The 19,583-nt window shown below is 37.8% G+C and overlaps 1 protein-coding gene and 1 pseudogene across 4 annotated transcripts in view; one reads left to right on the top strand and one right to left on the bottom strand.

Moving 5' to 3' along the window:
• The window catches only part of ZNG1A (Zn regulated GTPase metalloprotein activator 1A), a 63,229-nt gene extending 43,966 nt beyond the window's left edge, over positions 1 to 19,263 (bottom strand). Inside the window, exons 1-6 of one of the 4 annotated variants that reach the window (XM_006152462.3) lie at positions 19,030 to 19,263; positions 15,603 to 15,689; positions 13,545 to 13,641; positions 11,974 to 12,065; positions 3,971 to 4,030; positions 1,590 to 1,627 (exon numbers count right to left, since the gene is read on the bottom strand). In XM_006152462.3, the coding sequence (XP_006152524.1) occupies positions 1,590 to 1,627; positions 3,971 to 4,030; positions 11,974 to 12,065; positions 13,545 to 13,641; positions 15,603 to 15,689; positions 19,030 to 19,186 (531 nt within the window). In that variant the 5' untranslated portion in view covers positions 19,187 to 19,263. The other 3 variants (XM_006152463.3, XM_027773430.1, XM_027773431.1) reach the window with 3 other exon arrangements.
• LOC102486036 (dnaJ homolog subfamily A member 1 pseudogene) lies at positions 10,003 to 11,178 on the top strand (annotated as a pseudogene).
• Positions 19,264 to 19,583: the final 320 nt, after the last annotated feature.

Here is a 19,583-nt window from a genome sequence, read left to right as displayed (position 1 = left end):
ATATAGGAGTCCACCACCTTGGCCACTATGCTACAGGCTGTCCCCAGAATAAAATTTTAAGGAATCTTATAATTAACATAGAATAATTGTATTAACTTTTTGCAAGTTTGAGAAAAAGAAGGTAAGTTTATAGACTTGAGTTCCCTAGGACCTATGGCATCCTGGTGAACAAAACAGAACAGAATTTTAAACATGGTAGTTATGTAGTAAACATCTGTTCACTGAGTGCACGATTGCAAGGAGACAGATATATGAGTAATACTCTCCAAATAATTAACCTATGATAATGTCATTAATCCACTCATGGGCAAGGGGGAATACTTATGGCCTATTTGTCTCTTTCTTTTCCTGCTGTGTTTAGTGGAGCTTTTATCTTCGTTAGTATGCATTTACAAAGATTTGGAAATATGTTACAGTGTGGGGCTGGAAGGTTGTGTGGTGGTGAAAGGCACTGGATTCCCACATGGCCTGTTGCAATTTGAGTGCCGAATCTGGTGGCTTGCTTTCTTGCTTTTCCATTCTCTTTCTGTCTGGTCAAATTTAAATAATAATAATAATAATAACAAATGAAATTAAATAAACAATTCTTCAAAAATATACATTGCATTGTGAAAGAAATATAAATGCTCTGAGGTGCTATAAAATGTTCTACAATAGAACATAGAATATAGGATATTCTAAAAGAATCATATTTACTTTATATTTTAGATCACTTTATTTTCTTAATTTATTTTCTACGATTTATTGATTAAAAAAAATAAAAGAAAATTCTTCACTTCCTGGTATTTAAAGAGAGGAGTTACTGGTTTTGCATGAATTCTATCATAATTCTTTCCATTTACCTTTAAAAAAATTATTTCTCATTACTATTTTTATTTTTTTTTGGAGAGATTTTCACTATAGGGCGCGTCGCTCGCCAGACAGACAGAGAGAGACATAGAGACAGAAAGCGAGAAATCACCCCCCAGGGGTGATGGTCACGCCACAATCCCTTCTCCTCCATTTTCCTCTCGGGATCTTGGGCACGCCCGCACACGCGCCTGGCGTGAGTTTTAAGCCACCGGGTCCAGGATGCGAACCGCGGTCGACTACATGGGAGTCCAGCGACATAGCTATTACACTAACTGCTGGTTCCCAAGAAATATTTAATTTTAAAACACAATAATTAAACACACACAACCAAGTCTAGGTTCATGGCACAGCAGGATGCACTGCTCAAAAGAAGCTGGATCCCACAAGGCAACAGAGACCCGAATCCCTGGCCCAGGCACTCTAAAATCATGCTGGGCACACATGTGAATGCCCAAAATCTGACAAGTGTGACGACTGGAGGTAGAGGATCCCGGCATGACCAGATCCCGTGGGTGGTGGTTGTCTCTCTTTTCATATGTGCACACATAATCCATAGTGAATAAATAAAAATTATTTTTAAAAAACCTCACGCACAGACTTCATCTATTCTTCAACACACTTTTTTGAAAAGCTGTTTTTTAAGGATAAGTCCAGATACAAACAGAGAAAATAATAGTCAACCCCATATTCCCAGTTCTTAAAAATAATTAGCAACTCGTAGCAATCTTTCAACTTACTTTTAATCCGTATTTTGAGTCCACAACAGTTATAATACCTAAAAGAAATAAACATTTTAATTCACTTTTAAAAAGGCATTTACAGGGGAACCAGCAGTTAGCGTAATGACTATGTCGCTGGATTCCCACGTGGTCGACCGCGGTTCGCGGCCCAGACCCAGTGGCTTAGAACTCACACCGGGCGCGTGTGCATGCGTGCCCAAGATCCCGAGAGGAGAATGGAGGAAAAGGGATTGTGGCGTGACCATCCCCCCTGGGGGGTGATTTCTCGCTTTCTGTCTCTATGTCTCTCTCTGGCGAGCGCATGCGCCCTATAGCAAAAAACCTCTCAAAAAAAAAAAAAGGCATTTACGGGACCAGTAGATGGCATAATGGCTATGAACCCACATGTAGTTGACTACGGCTCGAGTCCCAGACTGGGTGGCTTAAACTCACACCGGGCATGTGTGTGTACGTACCCACCCAAGATCCCAAGAGGAGAATGGAGGAGAAGGGATTGCGGCATGGCCATCCCCCTGTGGAGTGATTTCTCACTTTCTGCCTGTCTCTCTCTGTCATTCTGGTACGTGCACAAATCCTATAGCAAAACCTTCTTTAAAAAAAAAAAAAAAAAAAGGCATTGGAACCAGCAGTTAGCATAAGGGCTATGTTGCTGGATTCCCATGTAGTCGACTGCAGTTCGAGTCGAGTCTCGGACCCGGTGGCTTAGACTCACTCACTCCAGGCACATGTGCGTGCGTGCCCAAGATCCCGAGAGAATGGAGGAGAAGTGATTATGGTGTAGCCATCCCCCCTGGGGGTGGTTTCTCGCATTCTGTCTCTCTGTCTCTCTCTGTCTTTCTGGCAAGCACACACGCCCTATAGCAAAAACCTCTCCCAAAATAATAATAATAAAAAAAAGAAATAAATAATTTTCTTGGGTTTTTGCCATAAGGCATGTGTATTCACCATAGAGAGAGAGGGAGAGAGACAAAAACAGAGAGAAAATAAGAAATTACCCCCAGAAGGGATGGCCATGCCTTAATCCCTTCTCTTCCATTCTCTTGCTGGGTCTTGGACACATACACACATGCACCGAGTGTGATTTTCAAGTCACTAAGTCCAGGACTCAACTGCAGTCAGCCATGTGGGAGTCCAGCAACGTAACCATTATATCATTTGCTGGCTCCATAAATAAATAAATCTTAAAAAAAAAAAAAAAGAAGAAAAGAAGATATCTTTGATGTTTATAAAGCTTACAATCCAAATTATGATGAGACAAATTTCATAATATAGTCAAATATGATTAGATAAGGCAAGTTTTTTTATTTTGTTTTGTTTTGTTTTTGAGAGGTTTTTGCTATAGGGTGTGCTTGCCAGAAAGACAGAGAGAAAGAGAGAGAGAAAGCAAGAAATCACCTCCCAGGGGGATGGCCATGCTGCAATCCCTTCTCCTCCAGTCTCCTCTCAGGATCTTGGGCATGCATGCACACGCGCTCAACGTGAGTTTAAGCCATTAGGTCCAGGACTCAACCGCGGTTGACTACATGGGAGTCTAGTGACATAGCCATTATACCAACTGCTGGTTCTAGGTAGGGCAAAGTTATTTTTACAAAATCAAGACTCTTCTTAGCATTTAAGTTATTGCTTAATGAATATCTTAGGATATCTTATTCCTAACACCTCTCAGCAAAACTCATAAAAATGTTTATAGAATATGTCCTTAAGTTTCCAAACGATTTATTAGTTTAGTACTCTCTGAATATATGCTAAATAATTTAGTCAAAGGATAACAGCAGAAAGAGTTTACTGATGCCTAAGAAATTCAGCCCACATATTAGAGTGCAATGACAGGGCCTAGTTTCAAGATGCTTTAATAACACCCCTTGGTCTATGAAAGAATGGCCTGGAGAAAAGAGTAAAAACGGGAAGAAGAAAGGAGGGAGGCAAAGAACATCATTATTTAAGAAAGTTTCTAATATGTCTTAAATGAAGTCATACAGTTTATAAGTAAGATTGCCCAAAGTGTTAACATAGGTAAAGAAAAGGGGAAGGGGTAGGTTAATTCTTATCTTCAAGGGAAAATGAAAACAGAAATATGATCCTCACACTGGCTAATGAAAATAAAAAGCTCTAATATATCAAGTGCATCAATCAAAGAGCAGAGGCTACAGGAAATCTACACAGTATTTTAAAAGGAAAATCTTAGTGTAAACTAAGTTGGGAGTTGAGATTAAGATCTGACATCCAGTTCTACTACTATAGAGAATGTATATGAACAAAGACCAACGTCAAGTTTGAAAAGAACAGTAATGCGAAGAATTAAAATTAAAACAGAAATGAACATAAAATACAAGTTTACTTAAAAACAAAGAATTTTTGTTCATTTGTTTTTAACTTACCATCAAGATAAATATCACTCCCCAATTCAGCATCGACCCAAAACATAGAAGCCACAGCACCTGAAAATACGTATTAAAATAATATTCATCAAGTTAAAATCTTTCTTCAAACTAAGAAGCATGACTCTACCCACGTGTTAATTTGCCCCAGTGGAATCAGAAATCACACGAACAAGTTAAATTTGAGGCCTGCTCTGTGCCATAGCAGTAATGCACTGTTTTCTTGTTCTTGTCTTGGAGAGGTTTTTGCCATAGGACCCATGTGCTAATCAGAAAGACAAAGAGAGACAGAGAGACAGAAAGTGAGAAATCATCCCCCCAAGATGGATGGCCATGCTATCATCCCTTCTCCTCCATTCTCTTCTCAGGATCTTGGGCATGTATGCACACGTGCCCAGCATGAGTTTAAGCTACCGGGTCCAGGACCTGAACCACAGTGGATTACATGTGAGTCCAGCGACAAAGCCATTACACCAACTGCTGTTCCCTATGCCATAGCAGTAATGCACTGTTTAAGAGAAGCTGGGGCTAGCAGGTGGTGTGGTAGTTAAGGCATTGGACTCCCATATGGTGACCACGCTTTGAGTCCCAGACCTGGGAGCTTGCTTTCTCACTTTCTGTCTCTCTCTGATCAAATTTAATAATAATAATAAAGATTAATAAAATTAAAGTAAGAATAATTCTTTGTAAAGAGAGAGAAGATGGATTCCACACAGTGACAGAGGTTTGAATCCCCAGCACAACTGGCCTGAAACATGGCGGGCACATACGAGTACCCAAATCCAACTGGCTGGAAGGCTGCATAAGCAGAATGTGCCATGACCTAAGCCCATGGAGAGTGCTCCTGCCACTCTCCCTAACCCCCACTTCATTCACATGCCCATACCACAGAATAAATCAAAGGAAAAATACATTTTAAAAAATTAAATCTGGTTTCCAATCTCATGAGAATTACAATAACGAAATCTTTTACTCTATATCCATTTCTAGCCTTCTCCTTATTTCCTCAAAAAAGCCAATCTCACACTCCAAGCCACATACAAACCAAACACCAAGCTTCTAATCAGTGCCATAATAATTTTCCAACAAATAATATCAAATAATTTTGGCGGTATGAATGTGTACACAGAGAACTATTTCTATTTTCTCATCTCCTGAATATAATCATACAGTTTACAATGTACTAATTAGCTGGAGGAAAAGCAAAACAAAATATAGATAATTCCAAAATGACTTTCCCACTGAAAAGTTTACTTAAATTTTTAAAATAAAATTTCAAAATTTTATATTTTGAAAAGAACAAGTAAAATATACTTTACGACATTAATAACTAATCCTCACACTACTTATTTACTAGTGGTATAAATTTGGATCTGAGAAAAAATATTTCTAAATAAGAAATTAAACGTTGTTTTTGACAGATGCTGGTTCAGAACCAAACCATATACCCTGATTAGTATGCCACAACACAAGAAAACGAAAACTGACAGCGAGGAAAGTATTTCATTTTTCCAAGTATCACAGGCCCAGTTAGTGACAGGGCTGTCTAAAAAAATGAGCATCGGGGAAAAAAAAAAGGATAACTGAACTCATTCCAATGTCTAAAGCTGTCCACCTACCCTGACGAGACACGGTCCCCCAAGCATCACTTTGTGTCAACAATGAAATACCTGTCAGCTGTTTACAGTGATTACTCATGCAAGATATAGCAAGGGCCACAAGATCTAATGGTTTCCTGGTACCTATTGATTTTTTTCCCAAAAACTTAATAGTTTTCCAATTTGACTGAAATAGAATTTGTGAGTAACAGGGGCTGAATCAATGTCCATCCTTTTCAAGGAAATTACTTTACCATGACAATTATTTAGCTTAGAACTGGAGAGTGTCAGTCTCCTAAACGGGAAACAACTGAATTGCCAATAAGAATTTTCTTCATTTTCTGGACTAAAAACATGATTTTAATTAATGAGGGAGAAAAAAGTAAATCTACCGTATCATTAACTCTAAGCAATAAGTCATAAAAAAAAGTATTAATTTTTCTTTCACTCAGTAAAATCTAACACAGTACATAAATCATTTTACAATTTTAAAAAACTCATTGATTTCTATCTGATAAATAGCATGTGAGTCTCACCATTAACATGTGACTATTATTAAATTGAACTGTAAGTAAGAATATATTAGACCTTGTATTCTAAATCTGATGTTTATCTACAAAAAGAACTATTTCGAATTCGGGTGCAGGTGTTTAATAGGAAGAGTAAGGATGAGTAAATGATGTTAATCAGTGTCTCAAAAACCAGGGTGATTTTTCTCCCCAGGGAATGTTTAGTAATGGCTGAAGACATGTTTGGTTTTTTCAAGGAGGATAATGTTACCAGCACCTAGTGGGTAAAAACCAGAGATACTGCTAACAGCCTACAGTGCACAGGACAGCCCCATCATGACAAAAGTTATCCAACCCAAAACATCATTTCTGCAGAGACTAAGAAACCCTTAGCTAAACTACATAATTTCCCTTTTCAAAACCTAATAAAAGCAAAATAAAAAAAAAAAAAAAGACAAAAAATAAAACAGGTCCAACGGGTAGCATGTGGTTGGAGTGCTAGATTCTCACATAGGAAGTCACGGTTTGAGTCCCAGACCTGGCAGCTTGCTCGCTCTCTCTCTCTCTCTCCCCTCCCCCCCTCTGATGTTCGTACATACCCTATAACAAATTAAAATAAAAAATAATAAGAAAAATTAAACAAATAATTCTTTAAGAAAAACAAAGAGCCAGCAGGTTGCATAGTGGTTAAAAGTGCTAGATTGTGTGCACATAACTGACAACAGTTCAAGATCCAGACCCTGTGGCTTGAAAATCACAACAAATAAATATTTATATAAATAAATTAAATAAAATAAAAGAAATCAAACTTTTATTAACAGCAACCAAATATAAAAGGGAATACAACTTCCTGTTATAAATTTTTTTGAGAGAGAGATTTTTCTATAGGGTGCATGTACTTGCCAGAGAGACAGAGAGAGAGAGAGACAGAAAACGAGAAGTCACTCCCCAGGAGGAGTTGGCCATGCTGCAATCCCTTCTTCTTCATTTTGCTCTTAGGATCTTGGGTACGCACGCACACACATGACCAGCATGAGTTTTAAGTTGCCACGTCCAGGACATAAACCACAGTTGACTACATGGGAGCCCAATGACATATTATTATGCCAAGTGCTGGTCCTGAGGAGGTTATTTTCTAAATCTCAGAATAAAAACAAGCAAGAGGGCTGAGATCCATTGATGTCTCTACACAAGGTACAGGATGTGTATTCATAAACAGACACCAGAAACCCAAGGGGAAGCTAGTTGATATTCCAAGACAGCAGAGCTTAAAAGCCACATTGCCTTACCTGGTTATCTTAGTCACTTCTTTCTCCTTTGTTCCCCACCTCTAATTCCCCTCAGCAATATCTAACTTTCAAACTCGGCTCAGAATAAAAACAAATTTGGGTAAGATGGGTAGGGTACTAAAAGAATTCTTCACCAACATCAATTCCAAGTAAATAGAAGTCCTCTGAGCCTCCTACGTCACTTGTACACTTGTATTACAGCAAAAAAAAAGAAAAAAAAAAGATTAAAAGGCAGGAAGGAAAAGAAATAGGAGAAATGAATAGGGCATACAAGTGGCAAAGAACCTAATCTGGAAGGAAACACAAACCAAGAAACCAAAGAAAATTCTCAAAGACTTCACCATAAAGAATTTAACATAAAAACAATACAGCCTCTATAAAACAGTCTCAAAAGCAAGGTAAAAAAAATAATAATAATAAATAAGGTAGCTTGTAGTGCTAAAGAAATAAACATACTGTCTATGTAACACCATTATTTAACCAATGACACCACTGAGGGGCCAACCCCCCTAGTGCAGCACTAGTGCACTATGCAAGAGCTGGCTCTAACAGGATCCTGGCCCCAGCAGCTTGAAAAACACTAGGTACATATACACGTGCCCAAGACCCTGACTGGGTGGGAAAATGGAGGAAAGGGTGATTGCAGCATGACCAGGCCTCACTGAGGAGTGTTTGTGCATGCAACACGCATGTGCTCACTCTCTCACATACACATGCACACCCAAGCAAAAAAAAAAAAACAAAAATAAAGCAATGAAAAGAACACTGACTGAAACAGAATTACTGACAAAAAGGAAGGCCAGCTTGTATCAAATATACAAAAAAAACAGCATCAGTCAGATTTTCAGACCAAGTACTAAATGTTATGCAGGCTGAGAATAAGGATTTAATCTAAAAATCATCTGGCAAAAATAGCAGACCTCATAAGAATTTGGCAGAAGGTAACAGAAACTCCTTTTTAGAAATAGACCAACTTTTGGACTGGCAGGTGGCATGGTGGTTGGAAGCGCTGGACTCCCACATGGCCAACCATGATTCAAGTCCTGAAACTGGTGGCTTGCTTTCTCACTTTCCCTCTCTCCCTCTCTCACTCTGTCCCTCTCTAATCAAAGATTCTTAAAAGAAAAAAAAAAAAAATAGGCCAAGTTTCTGTAGCTTTCCATAGTGAAGTTTAGCTGTCTATTCTATTTAGAGGTAAAAATTTTATGGATAATCATTCACTTAAAATGAGGAAAAAGGCTTCAGTAGGCCTCGCTTAACTGTTTAGTCCTTGATATCTTATGAAAGAATTCACGAATAAAATTATTTCAATTTTATCAGTAGAAAAAAACAATTCATTTTCGATACGAACAGTTTTACTGTTTTTTTTTTCTCCTGCAACTTTTTCTTTAATTACTAAACATTCATTCCCTGAGCATCACCGCAACATATTAAATGTGGTTTCCCATCTAGAATAAACTGCGTAGTGGCTTAATCATGCATATTATCATCAATAATATTCCATTTCTACTTTCATATATATGTATATGTATATATATGTTTTTTACCCCATGTCTGACCCTCTGCCCTTTCCTACTCTCTTATTACACTATCTCTGCTATATACAGTTGTCTTCCATTCCTTTTCCCCCAACATTTTGTTGATCACACAATATCATAAGTGATCTAACTACTTTCAATAGCAAGTTCAGCTGGTAATTTCAAGAAAAGCAGTTTTGAACTGATAATGATATTTCCTTGAAACTTAAAGCCTAGAAACAGGTTACTATTCTGTTCAAATAGTAGATACATGAACTTATCAACAGCTCAAGATAGAGGACAAAAATCCTTTAAAACTGGACAACAAAGCTTAGAAGAAATGCAACAATATTTTAGTCAAGTCACAGAATGTTGTTTCATCAGTTCAGTCTCATGTACTTAATCTTTCTTCGGTTGAGGTTCGATCTTCCAGATTGAATTTGATGACTGCAGTAAACTATATAGCCCCAGCTAGGTACTACTTTATAGTATGTTCATTCTACTCACTGAGGTTTATGCCTAAAGTCAGAAGTCAGACTTGGGTTCATGCATAGGTATATATCAGCTGTGCTAGCTATTGGATGTATTTAGACTAATTAAGTTCATTAGCAAATCAATTAAATGGGGGGGGAAGGCATAGAAAGCGACCATGGATACCAGATACAATGTGGGAGGAGGGTGGGACATGGCAGAGGGTGACAGATCAAGGATGGCAAAACAAAGTATACGAGATATAAGAATTGGAAAATTATTTGCTGATAACATGTATGTTGATGTGCTTGATTGAGCCAATATGCAGTGTATTTTGTATGGAAAATTCATTGGTATGCTGTAATGATGTATAGTGAATTAATGTAAAAAATAAATAAATTTAAAGAGAAAAAAAAAGAAAAAACAATTCATTTGAAGAGAATAAGTATTGCTGGATTAGAGTCCAAAAGTCTTTATTTATCTTTTAATGACCCTCTTAGAAAGCTGGATTAGAAAGTTAACAAATAGAGAACTTCCCAGAATGCAGTCAGAAGCTGAAGAGCGGCAGCTACCAGAGCTGCACACAGATAGCTACATGCACCTTCCTGCTCCCCCACACTGACCTCAGCTGCTCACTGGCTGTAGAAAATGTTCAAAGAAACTACTTACTATGATGTTTTGGGGATCAAACCTAATGCTACCCAAGAAGAATTGAAGACTTACAGGAAACTGGTCTTGAAGTACAACCCTGACAAGAATCCAGACGAAAGTGAGAAGTTCAAACAGTTTTCTCAAACTTAAGTTCTCTCTGATGCGAAGAAAAGGGAATTATACGACAAAGGAGGAGAGCAGGCAATTAAAGAGGGTGGAGCAGGTGGTGGTTTGGGATCCCCAATGGACATCTTTAATATGTTTTTTGGAGCAGGAGAAAGGACACAGAAAGAAAGAAGAGGTAAAAATGTTGTACATCAGCTGTCAGTAACCTTAGAAGATTTATATAATGGTGCAACCAGAAAACTGGTCCTGCAAAAGAATGTGATTTGTGACAAATGTGAAGGCTGAGGTGGTAAGAAAGGAGCAGTAGAGTGCTGTCCCAATTGTCGAGGTACTGGAATGCAAGTAAGAATTCATCAGATAGGACTTGGAATTGGTCAGCAAATTCAATCTGTATGCATGGAATGCCAAGGCCTTGGGGAATAGATCAGTCCTAGGGATAGATGTAAAAGTTGCAATGGAAGGAAAATAGTTTGAGAGAAGATTCTAGAAGTTCATATTGACAAAAGCATGAGAGATGGCCAGATGATAACATTCCACAGTGAAGGAGATGAAGAACCAGGACTGGAGCCAGGAGATATTATCATTGTACTAAATCAGAAAGATCATGCTGTTTTTACTCGACAAGAAGACCTTTTCATGTATATGGACATAAAGCTGGTTGAAGCATTGGCTTCCAGAAGCCAATTTCCACTCCTGACAACTGAACCATAGTCATCAACTCTCATCCAGGTCAGATTGTCAAGCATATAGATAACAAGTGTGTGTTAAATGAAGGCATAACAATTTATCGTAGACCATATGAAAAGGGTCACCTAATCATTGAATTTAAGGTAAACTTCCCTGAGAATGGCTTTGTCTCCTGATAAACTCTCTCTGCTGGAAAAACTTTTACCTGAGAGGAGGGAAATAGAAGAGACCAATGAAATGGACCAGGTAGAACTGAGGGACTTTGATCCAAATCAGGAAAGACAGTGCCATTACAATGAAGAAGCATATGAAGACGATGAATATCGTTCTCAAGGTGATGTTCAGTGTCAAACCTCTTGAGGAGGCCAGTAAACTCTCACTGCTAGCATTTTATATGCAGTAGTGAATGAGTGAAGGACTATAATCAGAATATGCTCACTACTTGCTACTGTTTTTGTTTTAATATTCATCTATAGTAGTATTTTAACAGTTAAAGGATAAATACAAATATAAAAGCTCAAAAAATAAATAAATGAAATTAGCAAATAAAATCTTGAGCTGGCCCTGTGGCCTACGCAGCTGAAGGTAGCAGATCCCACATGGCCAACAATTGTTTGAGTTCTGACCCTTGTGGCTTGAAAAACGTGCCAGCATGTTGTGTGCATGTCACAAATTCCAATGGGATAAGAAATAGAGGAGAAGGGATTGCATTGGGGGGGAGTGGTGATTTCTCCATGTCTGTCTCTCTCTGATAGTGAATACACTCTACAGCAATAAGTAAGTAAGTGGAAGGAAAAAAAATTTAGATTTTTATATAATATAATCCATCCAACATATACTTATCAATAGAATGTCTCCATTTTTTCCTAAATTTCCAAATTTTAAATTTAAAGAACTTTTCTCACTATAATAACCCTAAATCAAGTAGTAAAATTTCAAATTCTATTAACAGCTTAAAAGTACCAAGAAACACTCTCATCATAATTCATCTGTCAAAAAAGAGACAACCCAGTATTTTTCCTTTTATGAATCACCTCCCAAAATAAAGCTTAAAGAAATTTGAAAAGCTTTGATACTCATTTTTACATATTTCTCTAAAATAACTACTTAAAATGTGGAAAGATTACTCTAGTTATGAATAATATAATTCCTTACCAGGATCTGCTAACCCAGTGGTCTCTAACAATATGTAATCAAATTTCCCCTTCTTCTGCATCAAGTTCTCAATGGCTCTAAGGCCATTGTCCCTGGAGAATACCAAAACATAATGTACGATTAATAATCTGAATATTTTAAGTGATCACTACAAATATTTTAAACTATATTTGATGACTCAACACAAAGACAGCTTTAGGTATGTGAAAACTTAGCTTACACTTAAGCTTCTCACAATATGTCCATCAGTATTTATCAATGAAGAGAAAAAAGCAGATGCATGTACACTGATTAAAGTATAATACATTAAAGTATAATATAGCATGAATTTTTCGTATTTGTGATAAAAGAAATTATATTAATAATACTTTAATTTTATTAAAATTAAAAGCAGAGGGAACTTTAATTTATCTGACTAAAGTCAATCAGTATCTGTTATTTTTATAGTTTTTATGAAAGAAAAAAGTCTATATCCAAAATAATGATAAAATGTACTAACTATAATCATTTAATACACTAAAGGGACACTGTCATTAAATACCACTTAATTCTATTATGAACTAGAGCATGTTTCAATTTCCAATTTTTCTTAAACTATCAAAAGTAAATACTTAATGGATTATATTTTGGTTGTTCAAGTAAATCTGCAATGATTTTATCTTAGCTAGTATGTTTGACTCAAAGTCAAAAATCTATGGCAGTAAATGATGTAGAAGTCATTTAATTCACTAGAATATACAAAAACAGCAGTTTATGTATTAATTTCATTAATTTATTCAGCAAGTATTTGAGTTGCTCCTACATGTCAGGTACTCTTCTAGTAGCTACGGTAGATCAGTGAACAAAATAAAACACTCTCCTTGGGAACTTAACCATAACTGATGGAACATAGCATAAGACTTCCCTTTTTTTTTTTAACAGTTATTTATCTTTGTTTTTAGAGATGTTGGATACTTAGAAATAAGACCAATGGCTTATTAAACACAGCGTGATCTTTTTTTTTTTTTTTTTTTGAGAGATTTTCACTGTAGGGCGCGTGCGCTTGCCAGACAGACAGAGAGAGACATAGAGACAGAAAGCGAGAAATCACCCCCCAGGGGGGATGGTCACGCCGCAATCCCTTCTCCTCCATTCTCCTCTCGGGATCTTGGGCACGCACGCACACGCGCCCGGCGTGAGTTTTAAGCCACCGGGACACGAACCGCGGTCGACTACGTGGGAATCCAGCGACATAGCCATTACGCTAACTGCTGGTTCCCCGCGTGATCATTTTTTCAAGTGAAATGAGACTTTTATGCACCATGGAGATTATTAAATAAGCCCTGACATCAAAAACTATTTTTAAAAAAAAGTCAATAAAAGGATCAAAGCATTACAGAGCATAGGGGGAAAAAATCAAGAAACACTTTAAGAAAATACATCCTAATGAATTTGTTAAAAATACAATGAAGCAAGTTGTAAATTCAGTTAAATTATACTGAATCAAAATCAGTATAATGAAAATCAAAGCTGGAAAGATAATCAATAAACATTTCTGGAAGCCAACAAACAGTAGTAAATACATTCCTCACTTCACTGAACAGCAGAGGCAACCATTTCCAAGTTCCAGCCACTCTTCATAGAGCTCTCCACCCTGGCTGACAGCTAAGGATTTCTCCACAGCACTTCCTGTAACAGGTAAACAGAGGAGAATTCTTTAGATTATGTTTACCAATCAACAAAAACTAAATAGGATACTCATTAATGGCAAGTTATAAATCAGAAACTACATTGTACTACTTTTATTCTTTCATTGTATTTTTTAGAGAATTATTTCTTCAATTTAATTATCATTATCATTTCTAATTTGACCAGAGAGAGAGCAAAAGTGAGAAAACAAGTCATCAGATCAGGGACTAGAACCACAGTCAGCCATGTGGGAGTCCAGTGCCCTAACCACCACACGGCCTACCAGCCCCTCTCTATTCTTGCTGACTTGCTATTTAAATTATACTACTCTAGATTATTTTAGCTTCTCTTTAAGAGAATTTAAGCCTCTAAAAAGATAAATCCAGAATTAAAGAATATATGTATTTCTTCTTTAGGCCTATTACTCACCCACTTCCATTTCTTAGTAAAGAATCTATCTTGAAAGCATTTTTTCTTGCCATGGAAAACTTGCTATATACACTACAATGCTTTTTATATTGTTTTTTGTATGCCCTTTGACCTGAGATCTCATATGGGCAGTTCGAATTCAGCCCCAGTGGCTTGAAAAACACAGTGGACATACGTGCTGTTTAAGGATAGACATCATCCTTAATACTAGATATTTCTTGGATATTTTTCTGTTATTGTTTTATTTATTTGTTTGTTTGTTTATTTTGCCATAAGGCTTGTGTGCTCACCAGAAATAGAGGGAAAATGAGAAATCGTTTTCTGGGGGGGTGGCCACACTACAATCTCTTTCCTCTATTCTCCTCTGGGAATTTGGGGCACACATGCACATGTGCCCAATGGTCTCAAACCACGGTCGGCCATGTAGGAGTCCAACTCCTTAACCACCATGCCAACTACTCACCCCTAGAAACTTATTTTTTTAAATCTTTGGTTTTCACTACTGTGCAGGTAATAAACATTTAACAAGGTAAACATTTTTTCTTTTTTAAAGTTTTGCCATAGGGCACATGTGTTCACTAGAGAGAGATGAAAAATGAGAAATCCTTCCCCAGGGGGGATGCCCATGCTGCAATCCCCTCTCTACTCTCCTCATGGGATTTTGGGCACGTACATACATGTACCTATTTGTGATTTTTAAGCCATCAGGTCCAGGACTCGAACCATAGTCGGACACGTGGGAGTCCAGTGCCTTAACCACTATACTTATCTGCTAGTCCCACAAGGTAAACTTTCAATAACTGAAGCATTTTCAAACATTTTTCATGAGTTGCGATAAACAATGTAGTCAGTATAAAACCACCATTCCAGTTCCTGGAATAAAAACTCTTCCATTTGATTAGACTTTTATTTCTAGAATCATTTATTTCATGTAAGAATCACATTTAATTCTGGTATGACTTCTAGTTATACAAAATAAAATTTTATACTGTTAAAGTATACTGGTCTGAGAAAGCCTCTATACTCTTGCTTTAGCTTCCATAAGCAAACCGTGACCTCAGTTAGAAAACTGCTTCCTTACCTATGCTTCAATCACATACATCCTGCCTTTTAAACTGTGTTAACACAAACTTCAAGATTTAATCAGTCCAATTATTTCTCCACCTCATTCCCACACTTCCATTTTTGTACATCACTTTCCTTTTCCGGATCAAAAATATGTTCAACCAGCAGGCCCCCCAGAGTCCCTTAGAAGTTATTGTGGGGTCCCAAATTCAAATTGTGTTTTCTTTTGCTCAATTAAACCCCACTAAATTAAACTGTCTGAAGTTTTTCTTTAACAATAGAAACCATCAGATTTCATTATCCCATATCCACACAAAATAAAACTTGATGGAAATTAATTTTGCCACATCAATGTATTCACACTATAATACTTTCCATTTTCATTTAAAATACGGGCTATCAATTTACCAACACAATAAACTGTCCTATAAATTCTTAGAACATAACATCTACTGAATTCTACTTACCTTCTCCAAATTCATTTAAAATGACTGCTATTCTTTTACTATGTTGTTCTGTCAAAATATAGTTCAAAAGTGTTGTCTTCCCGGCACCTATAAAATATATTTGTTTTAAATAACAAAATTAAAATATAAATTTCAAGGGTACAAAAAGGATATAAAGAATTCTAATTTTTAAAAGAATCTGTGTACTATTTTTCACATATTTTTAACTGTGATATAAAAAGTTCTTGAAGATTCAAGTAACCCAAAAAAACTACTACAAAATGTTTTATGTAGATGTAAGATTTTGTGAATATTTAAAGACACTCCTACTAGCTGGATCACAATTTTTTTGCAACCTACTATGAAAAATATAATATGCTCCCTCCAGAACTTACAATATAATAACATAAGGGCATCTTGAATTACATCAAATAATTACTGAAGTAATAGTTTCCAAAGAATGAAAGTATTCATGTAGTTCATAAAATGTAAAATAAGATGAGCAGATGGCATAATGGTTATGTCACTAGACTCTCACATAGTTAACTGCTGTTGAAGTCCCAGACCTGGTGGCTTAAAATTCATGCCAGGCACGTGTTCATATGTGCCCCAAATCCTGAGAGTTGACTAGAGGAGAAGGGATTACAACATGGCCATCCCCCCTGGGGGGTGATTTCTCCCTTCCTATTGTCTTTCTAGCAAGCGCACAGTGCCCTATAGAAAAAACTCTCTCAAAAATAAATAAATAAATAAAGTAAAATATTTAAATCTCTTTAGGTGGTAATAATGTTTCTGGACCAAGAATATGTGATTTACTTCCCTAAAAATTACATATAAAGACCTATCTTTTATTTCAACATCCAATATTAACCAAACACAAATCAAGACTAATTATATGGCCACTTTTAGTATGCTTAAACAATCTATAAAACCAATTTTATGAAATGGGAGTTGGAGGTAGAAAGCAATAACAATGGACAGAATATTTATTTAGAAAAACAAATTCATAAAGCTACACTCACTTTATCCAGTAGGTGGCATATTCAACTAAAATACTCATCTCGAGTAGAAGAAAAACGTTTGTCTTGTGAACCATATATAACACAGGGGAAAAAAAAGTGAGACAGAGCAACAAGGAAATTCTTAAAACTAGGCCAAGTGTGGGACAGAGGCCCTGAACATGAGGGCTGCACAGGGCAGCGACAGAAATTTTTAACGGGGCAGATGTAAGAAACCTTTTAGGAGAAAAAGTATTAGGGCTTAATATTAAAATTAAGAAGAAAAAGACTTTAAGACAGTTCATTCAGGACCAGTAGTTAGCATAATGGCTATATCACTGACCTCCCATGTAGTCGACAGCGGTTTGAGTCCCGGAACCGGTGGCTTCAAGTCACGCTGGGCACGTGTGCATGCATGCCCAAGATCCCAAGAGGAGAATGGAGGAGAAGGTATTGCAGCGTGGCCATCCCCTCTGGGGGGGGGGGTGATTTCTCACTTTCTATCTCTCTGTCTCTTTCTGTCTTTCCGGCAAGCGCACGCGCCCTATAGCAAAAACCTCTTAAAAAAAAAAAAAAGACAGTTCATTCATTCAGAAATATCTACCACAAACCAGATTTAGGCTGGGCCTTGGTGAAAAGTAAACAGGACAAAAACAGTCTTTACCTTCATGAGGCTTAGATATATCAAGGGAGAGGGGATGGAATCTGGATAAATAATGGAAAAATTCTGTCATAAGATGATATATTCAATAGGAGATATAAGAGATGCTATGGAGAACCTAAGAGAGACATCTACCAGAGGAGTAACAGTAAAAAAATTATTCCATGGGGCTAGGTTACTTGGCACCTTTAAGAAATAAAATTAGTTCTACGTGTTGGGTCACTTGGAAGGCTGGAAAGGCTGGCAAGACATCGATCATACAGTTCCTTATAATTCATGTGAAGAAACCTGAACTTTAACCCAAATCAAGTCATTGAAGACACGATCTGATACAATCAGATTGACATTTATAAAGTTTCATTAGAGCTAACATACAGAACAAGACTCAAGACTTGTTAAAAGGTTTTCAGAGTATTCCAGGTGGTTGAGATTATAGAGCAGGAGGATTTGCGGGGATGGTAACATGAAATTTTCATATTAAATTTGAGATGCTTGTAAAACATCCAAATGGAAACTATGTATGAAGTTAAATGACGGATAGGGGTATGGGTTTTAACAAAAAGCCAGAGAGGGGCCAGCAGGTGGCGTGGTGGTTAAGGACACTGAACTTACACATGGCTAACCACAGTTCAAGTCCCAGACCTGGTGGCTTGCTTTCTCACTTTCCCTCTCTCTCTCTCAGTCCCTCTCTGATCAAATCAATCAATCAATTACTCAATCAATAATTACTTACACTGTTTTTGACAAGGTATCTATTCAACCTCTCAGTAAAACTGCCTCTGAATAACAATAGAGAAATACTAAAAATCAATTCCTTTAAAAAATTAATCTTGAGTAAAAAATGGAAATAAACTTTACAGTCTATTAAAAACATACACACGCTAGTGATTTATTTTTATGTAAAAGGCCCTCAGGTGTGCAAATTCCTATTATTTCCCTAAAATAGAATCACTTTCTTTATACTTGTTAGTTGTCTCCACATTTTTATAGCCATGTATTTAATCTAGCCCTTCTCCTTAATTCTTGAAGATTTAAAATAATACTTGTCAAACTTTTCCAACAAATACTCTCTAGTGTAAGCACATAAACTGTCTTTCAAGAAACTGGACTGTTTACAAACCTGTGGTTTCAAGTATCCCTGTGCATTCCTTAACGTCCTCAGTTTGAGAAACAGAATCTCAGAGGGCAGTCTTTATTCTTCCTCCAACAATGCTTTGCAAACACAGCTTGAGACACGTTTGAGATCAGAGTAGTACTGTACTTTGCATGAATGTTTGCCTGAAGAGCTGAAGAGTTGGCTCGTGGTAAAGGGGAAGCCACTGAGAAATGCTCCCAGGTGTCCAGCATTTTAAAGACAGGACAGCTTTTAATGACAATACTTATAAAGCAGGTGTTTCCTGCCCCATTTGGCAGATGAGCAAACCAGCTGAACGGGTGACCGGTATTAGCTCCATTTTTAGGAGCGGTGAATGAGTTTCAGAAAGATAACCTGTCAGAGGTCACATGGAAAATTAGGTGGCAAGACCGGACTTCAAAGCCTCGCTTCAAAATGCAAGACTAACTTCCGATCTAACTTGAGAAACGGGAGTCTAAAGCACAAGTGTGGGTGCATCATTAACCCCCGAAATGACAGGCAACCCATACCAGGAGCACGTGACCCGGCCCCTACCTCAAAGACATTTGCTCCTGGCCAGGAGGCCCCAGTGCCTAAGGAGAAGAGGCACCGTCTGCACCCAAAATCTCAGGACACCAGAGTTCACGGCACTTTCTGACCGGGATGGTTAGTTACCTAAATACCCGGTGATAATTGTGACTGGGATCTTGGCGCCGAGGACAGTCTTTTCCTCCTCCTCTTCTCTTTGCTTCGTCTCAATGGGAACCAATTCAGGACAGTCCTCCTCCGTAGGCTCCTCTTGGTCCTCCGCACCACCAAAAGTCTGTAACATCCTGGCCTACAACACACTTCTCCCTCAGCTCGGGAACTACAACCAAGACGCCAAAGCGCAAGCGCGCATGCGCAACACGCCACCTCGGGCCCGTGTGTGGGACGTCATCACACCGCGCCGCGGAGCCCCTCCAGACCCGCCCGATAACCTGAGCTCCAGCTGGGAACCGCCTCGCCCCTTCGCCGCGCCCCTTAGCCACAGCCCCAGAAGCTGCTCACGCCCCCGGGACTAGTTGTCTGAACCTGACAAGGCTGCGGTAGCTTACAGGGCTCCTTGGCAGTTGAGACCTTGAAGTTGTCACTGTCTGTCGCTCGCTGCCTAATGGCTGCTAGCTCTTGGTAGTGCTGAGTCCAGGTAGGCTGGAACCTGAAGTGGGTGGTCTGACCTAAATAGTTTC

This window comes from Tupaia chinensis, unplaced genomic scaffold (assembly GCF_000334495.1).
Source record: "Tupaia chinensis unplaced genomic scaffold, TupChi_1.0 Scaffold000354_1, whole genome shotgun sequence".
NCBI lineage: Eukaryota > Metazoa > Chordata > Mammalia > Scandentia > Tupaiidae > Tupaia > Tupaia belangeri.
Note: the sequence above shows the minus strand (reverse complement) of the source record. Positions and strands in the feature narration are given on the sequence as shown.